Below are 11909 nucleotides of genomic sequence, written 5' to 3'. Positions count from 1 at the left end.
CGTTCATGTGCATGCACAAGCACAGCCAGGCGGCGCCGGCGACGATTATTAGCCTCTCTCTTAGCTTAGCTCCGGGGAGATTATAAAAAGAGCCCCCAAAGCGCCGAACCGCCGTGCCCTTTTTTGCTCCATCAAGCAATGCGGTGCACTGCAGCTCGCGCGGCCGACTGCGCCCCCTTCCGCCGGCAACCGCATTGCGTAAATGCGTACTCCTACTACATACCCAGCAGCACAGATCATCATCATCAAGTAGTAAATAATACTCCCTCCGTTTCAAAATATTTAACACCGTTAACTTTTTAGCACATGTTTGACCGTTCATCTTATTAAAAAAAATTATGAAATATGTAAAACTATATGTGTACATAAAAGTATATTTAACCATAAATCAAATGATATGAAAAGAATAAATAATTACTTAAATTTTTTGAATAAGACGAATGGTCAAACACGTAGTAAAAAATCAACGGTGTCAAATATTTTAAAACGGAGGGAGTACTTTTGTCCGCGTAGCGAATCAGGCAGCGGTTGTACACGCATGTACAGATCGATCATCTCTAGTGATCAGATTAACTAATTAACTAACTAGCTTTGATCACGAACAATGCATGATAGGTTTAGCCAAAAGAGATCGAGTAGTTCAGTGATGAGTCTAAGCAAATTAAAGATGGTGATGATGATGAGACGCCTTCCTTTCGGCCTGCCATGACCATGAGCATAGTACTGCATAGGAGTACATGACCAATTGGCGCCTGTGGCCTACGCTAACCCGCTAACGCCTAATGATTCCAAGCGAGAGAGTCGCAGTCCCCATCGATGCGCCAGTGGCGAGACGCAGGTTTTCTCCCTCTCTCGCGTGTTCGTCATGTGTTCCGTTCGTCCTCTCTCTCACGTCAGGTTGTTTCAGATTAGCTCTGAAATCTTCTCCCGGACAAGTTGCTATATATCCCTGCATTGCTGGTCATGGGGAGCAGTCCGGCATTTGGGGGAACTCAAACGTTGTCTGTGTCTGGCAATAAACGCCTGAAGCTCAAAGCTCGATCGATCAGAGAGAAAATAAATGGAGAGAGGGAACAAAATGTGAAGGTTGATTTGTGTAAAAGTTCTTTTTTACTAAAAAAAAATAGAGAGAGAGAATGGTTAGTGGAGGTTGCTGTTCACAAAGTGAAATTCTGCTACTCAATGATTGATAGCCTACGAATGTGATCAAGCATCAAAGTTATACTACGAGCCAGTACTTGAAACAACGAGAGAGATCATCTTAGAATTCAGTAAACTTTAAGCTAGTGAGTGTATATTTAACTGCAGTACTAGCAGTGCTGCTTTTTATGATACCTGCATGTGTGTCCTAGCTTGTTTAGTAATACTCCTACTTAACAGTGCAAAGAGTAGCATTAGGATGAGGATAATAATAATACTCTATTTCTGAAGAAGAAAGGCTGAACACAATCGAATGGGAGCAAGCAAAGCTTCAGTGTCGGCTCTGTCATTTTTTCAAATAACAACAAGATTCTTCTGCTCTTTGCCACCCTCCTTATGATTTCCAGTCTGACTCTGACAAAATGCTTTACACTCACACACTAAAGAAATGCACTTAGCCAATATAGCCATTAGGTAGTTTATTAAAATAAACCGGTTGGTGACAACCTACTACATAGAGTATATAGATTGGCAATTTAATTAGGTTGCATGGCCCACATGACAGAGAGGAGCTAATGCATATGCTGGCATGCTAAGCTTTCCAGGCAATTTGGGTGCCAAAGAATACCTACCCTTTTGTTTAACTAAGCCTTGGCCTTTGCCTTTGCTTCTCTTTTGCCTTAAGCCCCCTCTTTTGATCCTCCTTTTGGCTTATAAAAAACCCAGGGCTTAGTCATGCACCATCATGGAATTTTCACTTTCTTGTTAAACGCCAATGCTGGTCCACGGGAATCCAGCGAGTAATTGCATGCAACAACTAAGATATCAATCTTTGTTGTTTTGTTTTATGATCAAACATAATTTAAGATACTAGTAGTCTCATCTCAAAAGAAACTAAGATATCAATCAAGTATATTAAATACAATTATTCCCCTTCACTTTGTAGCAGGCTATTCTCAATATGGAATCAAGATCCTCTGTTGGTAGCAAAAGGAAATTACAAAACTTTAAGACTACAAAACTCAACAAGCAAAAGAATAGCACATCAAGATTTACCTTAAAATTAACATTTCTCATGACTTAATGTGTATTATGCAAACTACCCTGCTGATGATAAGCCTGCTTTGGAGTACTCCACATGGTAATTTAAGATATAAACATTGTGAACCATATCTTATACAGAGTCAGTGCCACAAATGATTTGCACCTCACATGGCACCAATTCAACCAGCAGGGGGCAGCTTTTAGACCAGAAGAATAACAGAAAGCCATTGCCCGTGCAAATTTTTATGGCAGAAAGTTTGTTCGCCCTGGGATCCCCACACACATACTTCAAAATTGGGAGATAATCTTGAGGCCAGCGGTATGATGAGATATCAGACCAAAGTTTAGATTCAACCATGCTGAGATAAGGTGACAACAAGAGCATCACATTGTTCATCACAAAATGCCGCTTGAGGTTAGCAAGAATAACAAGGTCGATCGACGATAAGCATTTCTGGAGTTTTACACTCAGTTTATTAATTGAAGCTGATTAATGTTCTACTCATGGAAATGACCGAGTGTAAAACCGTACATTAAGCTCAGATGTGAGATAGTTCAGTTCCTATAAAACTCCTGTGTTCCAAAGGAGACATTATTAGAAGAAAAACCGTTTTATCACTTGAGGGATAATTGCTCTTATTATTTGCAACTCTAGAGCTTATAATTGATACCTAGCTGCTGTCACGTCCTGATGGAGTAGTGACGGCACTCGACAGAAACAGCAATTTAGGCGATGGAATTTGGCAACATTCCCTGTATTTTTCCCTGTTCATTGTTCCTGTGCCACTTTGATCCATATATATATATATGATTAATCTTTTTCCATGACACATTTGGCATGAATCGGCATGATTGGAGCTAACCATTTTCCCTCCCGGCAGTTCTTACCCTGCATCATCAGAGTGGTCATTAGGAGAGACAAGAAGCAACTGCAGGAAAGCCTACATGATGCGCACTGCCCCCCCCCCCCCCCCCCCCCCCAACTCCTTTTTTCAGATTGTAACTCATGGCTCATCAATCCTTCCTAGCCAAAATGACTCTGCAGCAGCAGCTTGTGTGCCCTCACCATCATCATCATCATCAAGATAGCCAAAATGACTATGCAAATTGCAATAGCAGCAGTGTTTTTGTTATTTTGTACTACTACTACTACTACTAGTAGTAGCAACTTTTGAACAGAGCTAGCTTAGCCCATCAGATATTCAGAATTTCAGATACTCACTCATGCAGAGTCACAGCTTGTATAGTTGTAATGCATGCATGTAGCTCTAGCTTTACGCACGCACTCCCACACCGCACACTCGCCACTTCGCCCTTAAATCCTAATTATAAGATTTAAGACCTTTCTCTTCACTTCACCTCTCTCTCTCTCTCTCTCTCTCTCTCTCTCTACTCTCTCCCTACAAGTTTCTTGACACCCAACTGCAAGTCTGCAAAGCACAGAAGAAGCTTAGCACACGCTTGCAGCTGAACTAGGAGACAACCAAACAAGCCATCCTTTTGCACTGATCACACTTACTGTTAGTACTCCATTGTGATTTGTGGAGAGAGAGAGGGAGAGAGAGAGAGAGAGAGATGGGCGTGGCGACGGTGACAGAGCTGAGGCAGAGCTTCTCCGGGAAGAGGGCATTAAGACCAACCCTCACCAGCCGCCATGCCAATGAATGGTGAGTACGCCATTGTTTTGATCATTGTTCATGTCACCTGTCCATGAATTATGGAAGATTTTGCATGACAATCAGATGAATTATGGATGATTTTGCATGCTAAATTGTGACATGGATGGTGGCCGTCTTGTTCTTGCATGCAGGCCTCCGACCGACGTCTCCAGCGACCTCACCGTCGAGGTCGGCACGTCCAGCTTCGCCCTGCACAAGGTAAGAGCAGGTTCATCTTCTTCTTCTTCTTGTTGGTTGCACGAAGAAATCGAGATTAAGAATGGTGTGCTAATGGCGACGGCATAGCTGCTCGCGCAGTTCCCGCTGGTGTCCCGGAGCGGCAAGATCCGGCGGGCGGTGGCGGAGGCCAAGGACGGCAAGCTGGCGCGCCTCGGGCTCCACGGCACGCCGGGCGGCGCGGCGGCGTTCGAGCTCGCCGCCAAGTTCTGCTACGGCGTGGGCGTGGACGTCACGGTGGGCAACGTCGCCATGCTCCGGTGCGCCGCGCACTACCTGCAGATGACGGAGGACTTCTCCGACAAGAACCTGGAGCTCCGCGCCGAGGCGTTCCTCCGCGACGCCGTGCTCCCCAGCATCGCCGGCTCCGTCGCCGTGCTCCGCAGCTGCGAGGCGCTGCTCCCGGCCGCCGAGGACGTCAACCTCGTCCCGCGCCTCATCGCCGCCATCGCCAACAACGTCTGCAAGGAGCAGCTCACCTCCGGGCTGTCCAAGCTGGACCAGCTCAAGCCGCCGCCGCCGCCGCCGCAGGCGGTGGTGGTGGCCGCCGCCGCCGCCGCCGGCGACCTCGACTCGCCGGGGGACTGGTGGGGCAAGTCAGTCGCCGGCCTCGGGCTCGACTTCTTCCAGCGGCTGCTCTCCGCCGTCAAGTCCAAGGGGCTCAAGCAGGAGACGGTCACCCGCATCCTCATCAACTACGCCCAGAACTCGCTCCACGGGCTCATGGCGAGGGACATCGCGGCCGCCGCCAAATGCGGCGGCGGCGGCGGCGACACCGACGCCGTCAAGAAGCAGCGCGCCGTGGTGGAGACCATCGTGGGGTTGCTCCCGGCGCAGTCGAAGAAGAGCCCCGTGCCGATGGCCTTCCTGTCGGGGCTCCTCAAGACGGCGATGGCGGCGTCGGCGTCGAGCATCTGCAGGGCCGACCTGGAGAAGCGGATCGGGATGCAGCTCGACCAGGCCATCCTGGAGGACATCCTCGTTGCCGCCGGGCCCGTCTCCGCCGCGGCGGCGGCGGCGGCGGTGGAGCACACGCTGTACGACACGGACGTGGTGGCGAGGATCTTCGCGGTGTTCCTCAACCTCGACGACGACAGCAACGACGAGGACGCCGTCGTCGTCGGCGGCGGGTGCGGCGCGTTCGACTACGACAGCCCGAGGTCCCCCAAGCAGAGCCTCCTCGTGAAGGCGTCGAAGCTGCTCGACAGCTACCTCGCCGAGATCGCCCTCGACTCCAACCTCCTCCCCTCCAAGTTCATCTCCCTCGCCGAGCTCCTCCCCGACCACGCCCGCCTCGTCACCGACGGCCTCTACCGCGCCGTCGACATCTTCCTCAAGGCAAGCAAGCAAGCGACATTGCCATCTTCTTCTCCGATACGACTAACTCTCGATGATTTTGATCGAGCAGGTGCACCCGAACATCAAGGAAGCCGAGAGGTACAGGATGTGCAAGGCGATCGACTGCCAGCGCCTGACCCCGGACGCGTGCAGCCACGCGGCGCAGAACGAGCGCCTCCCCGTGCAGATGGCCGTGCAGGTGCTCTACTTCGAGCAGCTCCGCCTCCGCAGCGCGATCCAGGCCACCGGCACCACCACCACAACCACTAACACCAGCATCGGCGGCGCGCACGACGCGGCGCTCTTCTTCGGGTGCGCCGCCGCCGCCGCGGCGCCGCGGTCGGGGAGCGGGGTGGGTAGCGGGGCGATGTCGCCGCGGGACAGCTACGCGTCGGTGCGGCGGGAGAACCGGGAGCTGAAGCTGGAGGTGGCGCGGATGCGGATGCGGCTGACGGACCTGGAGAAGGACCAGGTGAGCATGCGGCGGGAGCTGGTGCGCGTCGGCCCGGCGAACCGCCTCCTCCGCGGCCTCGCGCGGCGACTCGGCTCGCTCTTCCACTTCCGGGGCGCCGCCGCCGAGCCGGGCCTCCAGCAGCTCGGCGCCAAGGCCACCGCCGACGCCAAGGTCCTCTTCCAGCGCCGCCGCCGCCACTCCATCTCCTGATCGTGATGACGATGGTGGTGGTACAATTAATGGATTTTTGGATGCTGTTGTTGTTGTGAATTTTTTGTGGGATTTGGATGCGAATTTGCAGTTGTTGTAATATGGGGATTGTTATGGATGGATGGACGGATGGATGATTTCGATGTAGGTGTACAAATTAATGTGCAGATTATGGATCATATGCTAAGTTGCTGTTATGTATAAGATGGCTGATTTGTTCTTCCTCTCGCTGAGAGCTACAAAGCTACTAACACATTTAAAACTTGTCACGCATGCTAAATGTTGAAATTCTCTCACACACAAATTGTTCAAACAGCAAAGCGGAAAATAAATTGTTCAAAACAACAAAGCAGAAATTGCTGAAATTCTCACATATATAAATTGTTCAAACAGCAAAGCAGAAAAGTCTAAAAAAATTATAAAAAATATCGCTAGAGGAAGGGTTTGAACCTTCGACCTTGTGGTTAACAGCCACACGCTCTAACCATCTGAGCTACTCCAGCTACTTGTCATCTATTTCTGTCCTTATTTTTATATTCTTTCTGATAGAGCTGCACTATCAACACAGTAAATTCGCTCGACGAATCGATAAATTACCTCTGAGAGTATAGTGTTTCATTATGTATTACGCAAGGATTTTCTCAAAAATTACCTATTTCTAGATTTACATTGCAAATTCGCATTGCCTTTCTTGGGCTGTGTTGGGCCGACTTCTGAACAGAAACTGACCCAATCTCACAAGAACAAAGGTTGCAAGCTTCTAATTCAAAGGATTAAGTCCACTTTGACTCCCTTAAAAGTGACCTGAATCTAATCCATGACCCTCAACCGTAAAACCGAATAGGACGACTCCCCGAACTATTGAAACCAGTGCAATTTGACTCCCTCGGTGGTTTTGGATGGCGGTTTTGCTGATGTGGCGCTGACGTGGCGATGTTGACCTAGTCTTCGTCCTACGTGCACTTACGTGGCCTTAGAATTAAAAAAAATCTGTGGGACCCATATGTGATTCACACATAGAAATAATTGTGGGTCCCACTGACCATGTGGGGCCCACATGTCATCCGCTCTCTCTTCTTCCTCCTCTCTCTCTCTTCCTTCTCTCTCTGGCGGCGCAATTGGCGGGCAGGGGCGGCGATGTCGGGCGATGGCCGGAGCGGCGGCGGCAGCAGCACCGCATCGACGCGCTCACGCACAAGCACGTCGCCGTCGCCGTCGCCTTCTGCTACGCTGCGCGCCTCCTGAAGCGCTTCCCGCGGCTCGATTCGCTCTCGCTCAAGGGCAAGCACCGCGCCGACATGTACGGGCTCATCCCCGACGACTAGGGTGCCTACACCGCGCCATGGATCAACGAGATCGCCGTGCCGTTGAGTGCCTCAAGGCGCTCCACTTCCGTCGCGTGACCGTTACCGACGCCAACATCGCCGCCCTTGTCCGCGCAACTTAGTGTTCAGCCTGCTGACGCTGCCGATCGGCGCCATTGTACGAAGCTCAAAGTGGACTTATTCCTAATTCAAACTGTATTGACCTTTTCGATTGGGGAATTTTTTTATTTATACATTTTTTTATTAAAATATTTACAAAAATAATTTTCTGTTTCGAAAATTTACAAATCTAATCGCCTGCCGCCCTTTGGGTGGGCGATTTTTAAAAATCGCCCTTGCAGAGGGCGGCAAGGGACCTAAATGCAAATTTTTCAGCACAACTTATTAGCTCTATGATTTTACAATTTAAAATTATATTATACAAAGTCAGATGAAATAAAACTTTATATCAAAATTTTAGAGCTCAAGGAGATCTACAACTTTGTAGTTAACAATTTTTTTATTTAAGATGTTTTAGATATCCAAATATTTGTTACAAAATATAAAACACATTAAAAAAATCTCAGATCTACATTTCAACGACATTGGATGGAGATAAACTTTATATAAAAGTTGTAGATCTTGATGAGATCTATAACTTTGTAGTTTATCACTTTTCCATTTAAAATCATTTGGAGTATCGAATAAGTACTATTAGTTTTTAAGCAATTAAAACCGGTGGAAAGGATTTGAACACAAATAAAAATTTTGCATTTAGGTCCCTTGCCGCCCTTTGGAAGGGCGATTTTTATTAGATTTGTAAATTTTCGAAACAAAAAATTATTTTTGTAAATATTTTAATAAAAAATGTATAAATAAAACAAATTCTTCGATTGGAATCATAGCACTTGAAGCCCAACATGTGCTTCACAAGGCCTATTTTTTTTTGTTAAACCTATTTTTTATATATAAAAAGGAAATGAAAAAGGTATTCATCCCAGTAATAAATAGTTGGCATTTAGGATGATTAGGTCAAACTTTATTCTCATATATTGTTTAGTTTTAAAAAATAAAAATATTATACATAGATTTATTATATTTAAAAATACGATATAATAAAATTATTAAATATTATAAATTTATTTTAAGATATTTCTTGAAAATTTATTATTCTTATAAAAAAATTTTGACCAGGAATAGTGCCAGGGCTTTGCCCAGCAGTTTAATTTTATAAATGAAAGAGAATATTTACAAAGTTACAGGGAAAAGAACAAAAGTGAAAGAAAAACAGGATTCCTATATAGTTTGTATCCAATCAGAAACCAGTTGTTTAAGAGGATCCTTCATTCTGCACATATGCAGAAGAACTTTTTTGAAGAGCAATCTCCACGATTGGAAGGTGGGCTGAGTATTTCAAAGATAAGTCCATTCATTTGCTTCCACATATGCCATGCAGCCAAGAAGAAGATCTCAAGAAATCCCCGATGTGCAAACCGAAATCTTGCCAGGACCAACATCTGAAAAATTTCCAAATTTCGGTTCTATTGGATCCCAGGTGTTGCCAACAATTTGCACTAAATGGGCATGTGAAAAAAAAGATGTAGTCTTGTCTCTTTCTAGCCAGTATCACACAAGACACATGTAAGATCATCATCTTCTTTGGCGCAGTGCCGTCTATCCAACATATCACATGTGTTGAGTCTATCGCAGAACAAAAGCCATGCAAAAACTTTTATCTTCATGACACACTTTGTCTTCCATAGCCACAAGAGAGGTTTAGGGGGTTGCAAAGCAGTGAAGTTCAGTTTGTAAAACCTCTTTGGTGTGTAAACATCAGAGTTCCATATAAAGCTCCAAATGTCACCTCTTCCAAGTTGGATGTTTAAGCTATCCAAGTTTTCTTCTAGCTGTAGGAACTCAGCATATGCCTCAGGCGATACGGGGAGTAAGAAAGAGTCTTCCAATTGCCTAGAACACATATCCTTGATTGAATCTTCCTTATACTTGGCCACATTATACAAATGTGGGAAGCTTGTGCATTTGAATTCCTCGTTCCAAATATCATTCCAAAAGAGGGCAGTTGAGCCTGACTGTATTGTGCACTTGGCTATACCCCTGAAGACATCTGCCAGAACAATAATATCCCTCCACCAATAATGTTCCCCTTGTCGACGTTTGATGTCGCGATTCCGGTGTTTGCATAGTATAGGGATCGTTGGTACTAGGATATATGCGAGACTTAGGTAAAAGAGATGGGGACGAGGATTTTTATATAGGTTCGGGCCCCTGAATTGTCAGGTAATAACCCTACTCCTGTTGACCGAAGTCGGTCGTTGCTCTTATTCACCATAATCACACCAGTACAATATTTGGGGTAGCCTATCTATCTGTTGTCGACTTGGCGGCCATAAAACCATCCCGTAGTCAACAACAGAGAAGTCTTCCTCCTCGAATCCGTGTCCGGCGAGATCAGAGACAGCGCTAGATCCCTCCTGACGGTAGTCGTAGGAACCGTATGGGGACTAACTAGGCTTATCTCCGATAGCGATATCCGGCAGCTTGTCTTGACGTATGTTGGCTTGTATGTTGTATCTTGATCTATTGCTCCGTGTCCACTCTCCTCCTAGGGGGTTTTGTATTTATACCCATAGGTGTCCCCTTGTCCAAGTAGAACTAGGGATACCAATATGGATACAATCCGAGTAGTCCTTGTCGTTTCCATGTAGAACTCTATTTATCTTTCCTTATCCAGAACTCCTTATATACCCGAAGGTTGTTTCCGTATAAAACATGGTATGTGGTGGGTCCTGCCGAGATTTAGTCAACTACTATTAGGTATGCGGTATCCATAACCTTGACAGCTATACCCCTGAAGACATCTGCCAGAACAATAATATCCCTCCACCAAAAAGATCCTTTATTCATGATTAAATGTGGGACTTTTGAAGTATAATATGATTCTGAAATCAATTTAACCCATGGCAAATCTGCAGCTTTGTAAAACTTTACAAGGTGCTTCAAGAGGAGGGCAGTGTTTTGCACTCTCAAGTTTCTTATAAAAATTGATAACCAAAGTTTAAAGTTTGACAACATACAAATAACATATTACCATTCGCCTTATTTAAAAACAATTATGTAACTATTTTTAAATATATAACACCGTTGACTTTTTATATACGTTTAACCATTCGCCTTATTAAAAAACAATTATGTAACTATAATTTATTTTATTATGACATGATTTATCATTAAATATTTTTTAAGCATGGCCAAACGTTTATAAAAAGCTAACGACGCCATATATTAAAAAAACCATAGGTAGTACCATATTTTTCAGTGGTGACCAGACCCTGATACCAAACTTTTAATAATATCATTTTACTTTCATTTTTAAGGATCTATACAGGTTGTCGAGACCAATATGGGACAACGGGGTGTGCGATACTAGTTGTGTAAGCTTACTTGGTACTCATCATATTTCTAACTGTTTTGCTTTAGAAATGGCTTAAGCTTTGCGACTAAATATATGAGAGGAAAAAATCTATTATCTCCGTAGGTAGATCTACCCAAAGGAAACATTTCCTCAACAGATAAAGGTTCTTCTTGCCTGTTTTGAACGTAGGATGATGTGCGAGAACTACAGGATCCTTAGCGTAGAACTTAAACTCACATAAATAATTCAAGGATCAAGTAAGGGATGCTTAACAACACTACTTCATATCCACAAAATGTCATACTTCTGATTTTCCGTTTCAGGAACTCTGAGGGATAATACAAATAAGATTTGCTTACCTTACACTGATTATGTCACAATCTTTACTCCAACATACTAGCAAGGTGGACTCTTAACGTGTTACTACTAGAATTAGAAAGTGGCTTCTGGGATTTAGTTGAATGCTCTTGCTTCTTTGTATTCTTCTAGTTCGGCCAACTTCCTCTTTTATAGAAGCTGGAGAGGGAGGCTCAACTTAGGCTTCATCCTTATTTTTACAATACTGCAGCATCACGGGCTTGCTAGAGAGTTATGCGTCTTCTATTGATCTAAGTGTCATAGTGATTCCTAAGAGCACGGCTAGCTTATCTTTTGCAGTGATTTGTCATTCACCACAAGTAGGTTTAGACTCTTTAGGGGAATTGGCAAATTATTTGGTATACTTAAAATATAAAATATTCAGCCAATTATTCCATGTCTTCGAAATATTCTATCATAGATTTCAAAAACCTTTCATAAGAAATATAACAATACATAAAGTACCAATAACTTTATAAATGCATTTAATATTTTTCTTTGGAAACTCCTTATTCTAGTAAAAGTTGATGAACAAAGTTTTAAAAGTTTGACCGTATGGCACATGCCTTAAGTGCCAAATATTTCCTATGGTCATAAATATTTAGTGCTCTTTTGAAATGCAAGATTGAAAAATAAAGTAAAAGAAAAACATATAATTGCGAAGCGTGAAATGATTGTTTCAGTGGATCGCAGGAAACATACAGAAATCAGATGAGAAAATTGACCCAAATGAT

At 44.8% G+C, this 11909-nt stretch overlaps 1 protein-coding gene and 1 non-coding gene across 3 annotated transcripts; one reads left to right on the top strand and one right to left on the bottom strand.

Moving 5' to 3' along the window:
* The first annotated feature begins 3740 nt into the window (after positions 1 to 3740).
* On the top strand, positions 3741 to 6399 carry LOC127766943 (BTB/POZ domain-containing protein At1g03010-like). Of its 2 annotated transcripts, none has more exons than XM_052292120.1 (4): positions 3741 to 3851; positions 3995 to 4061; positions 4149 to 5417; positions 5488 to 6399. In XM_052292120.1, the coding sequence occupies exons 1-4, from the start codon at positions 3760 to 3762 to the stop codon at positions 6079 to 6081; spliced, it is 2022 nt and encodes a 673-aa protein (XP_052148080.1). In that variant the 5' UTR covers positions 3741 to 3759; the 3' UTR covers positions 6082 to 6399. The 2 variants fall into 2 exon arrangements, with proteins under 2 accessions (XP_052148080.1, XP_052148081.1); XM_052292121.1 differs by having other exon boundaries at positions 3746 to 3851; positions 4161 to 5417.
* Positions 6400 to 6510: 111 nt separating this feature from the next.
* On the bottom strand, positions 6511 to 6584 carry TRNAN-GUU (transfer RNA asparagine (anticodon GUU)). Its single transcript has one exon. It is a non-coding gene; the product is annotated as a tRNA-Asn (tRNA).
* Positions 6585 to 11909: the final 5325 nt, after the last annotated feature.

This window comes from Oryza glaberrima, chromosome 3, assembly GCF_000147395.1.
Source record: "Oryza glaberrima chromosome 3, OglaRS2, whole genome shotgun sequence".
NCBI classification, from domain to species: Eukaryota; Viridiplantae; Streptophyta; class Magnoliopsida; order Poales; family Poaceae; genus Oryza; species Oryza glaberrima.
Note: the sequence above shows the minus strand (reverse complement) of the source record. Positions and strands in the feature narration are given on the sequence as shown.

Coding starts and splice junctions, on each gene's coding strand:
- LOC127766943 (XM_052292120.1), top strand. CDS start 3,760: ATGGGCGTGGCGACGGTGACAGAGCTGAGGCAGAGCTTCTCCGGGAAG. Junction 3,852..3,994: donor AGCCGCCATGCCAATGAATG/GTGAGTACGCCA, acceptor TCTTGCATGCAG/GCCTCCGACCGACGTCTCCA. Junction 4,062..4,148: donor CCAGCTTCGCCCTGCACAAG/GTAAGAGCAGGT, acceptor GCGACGGCATAG/CTGCTCGCGCAGTTCCCGCT.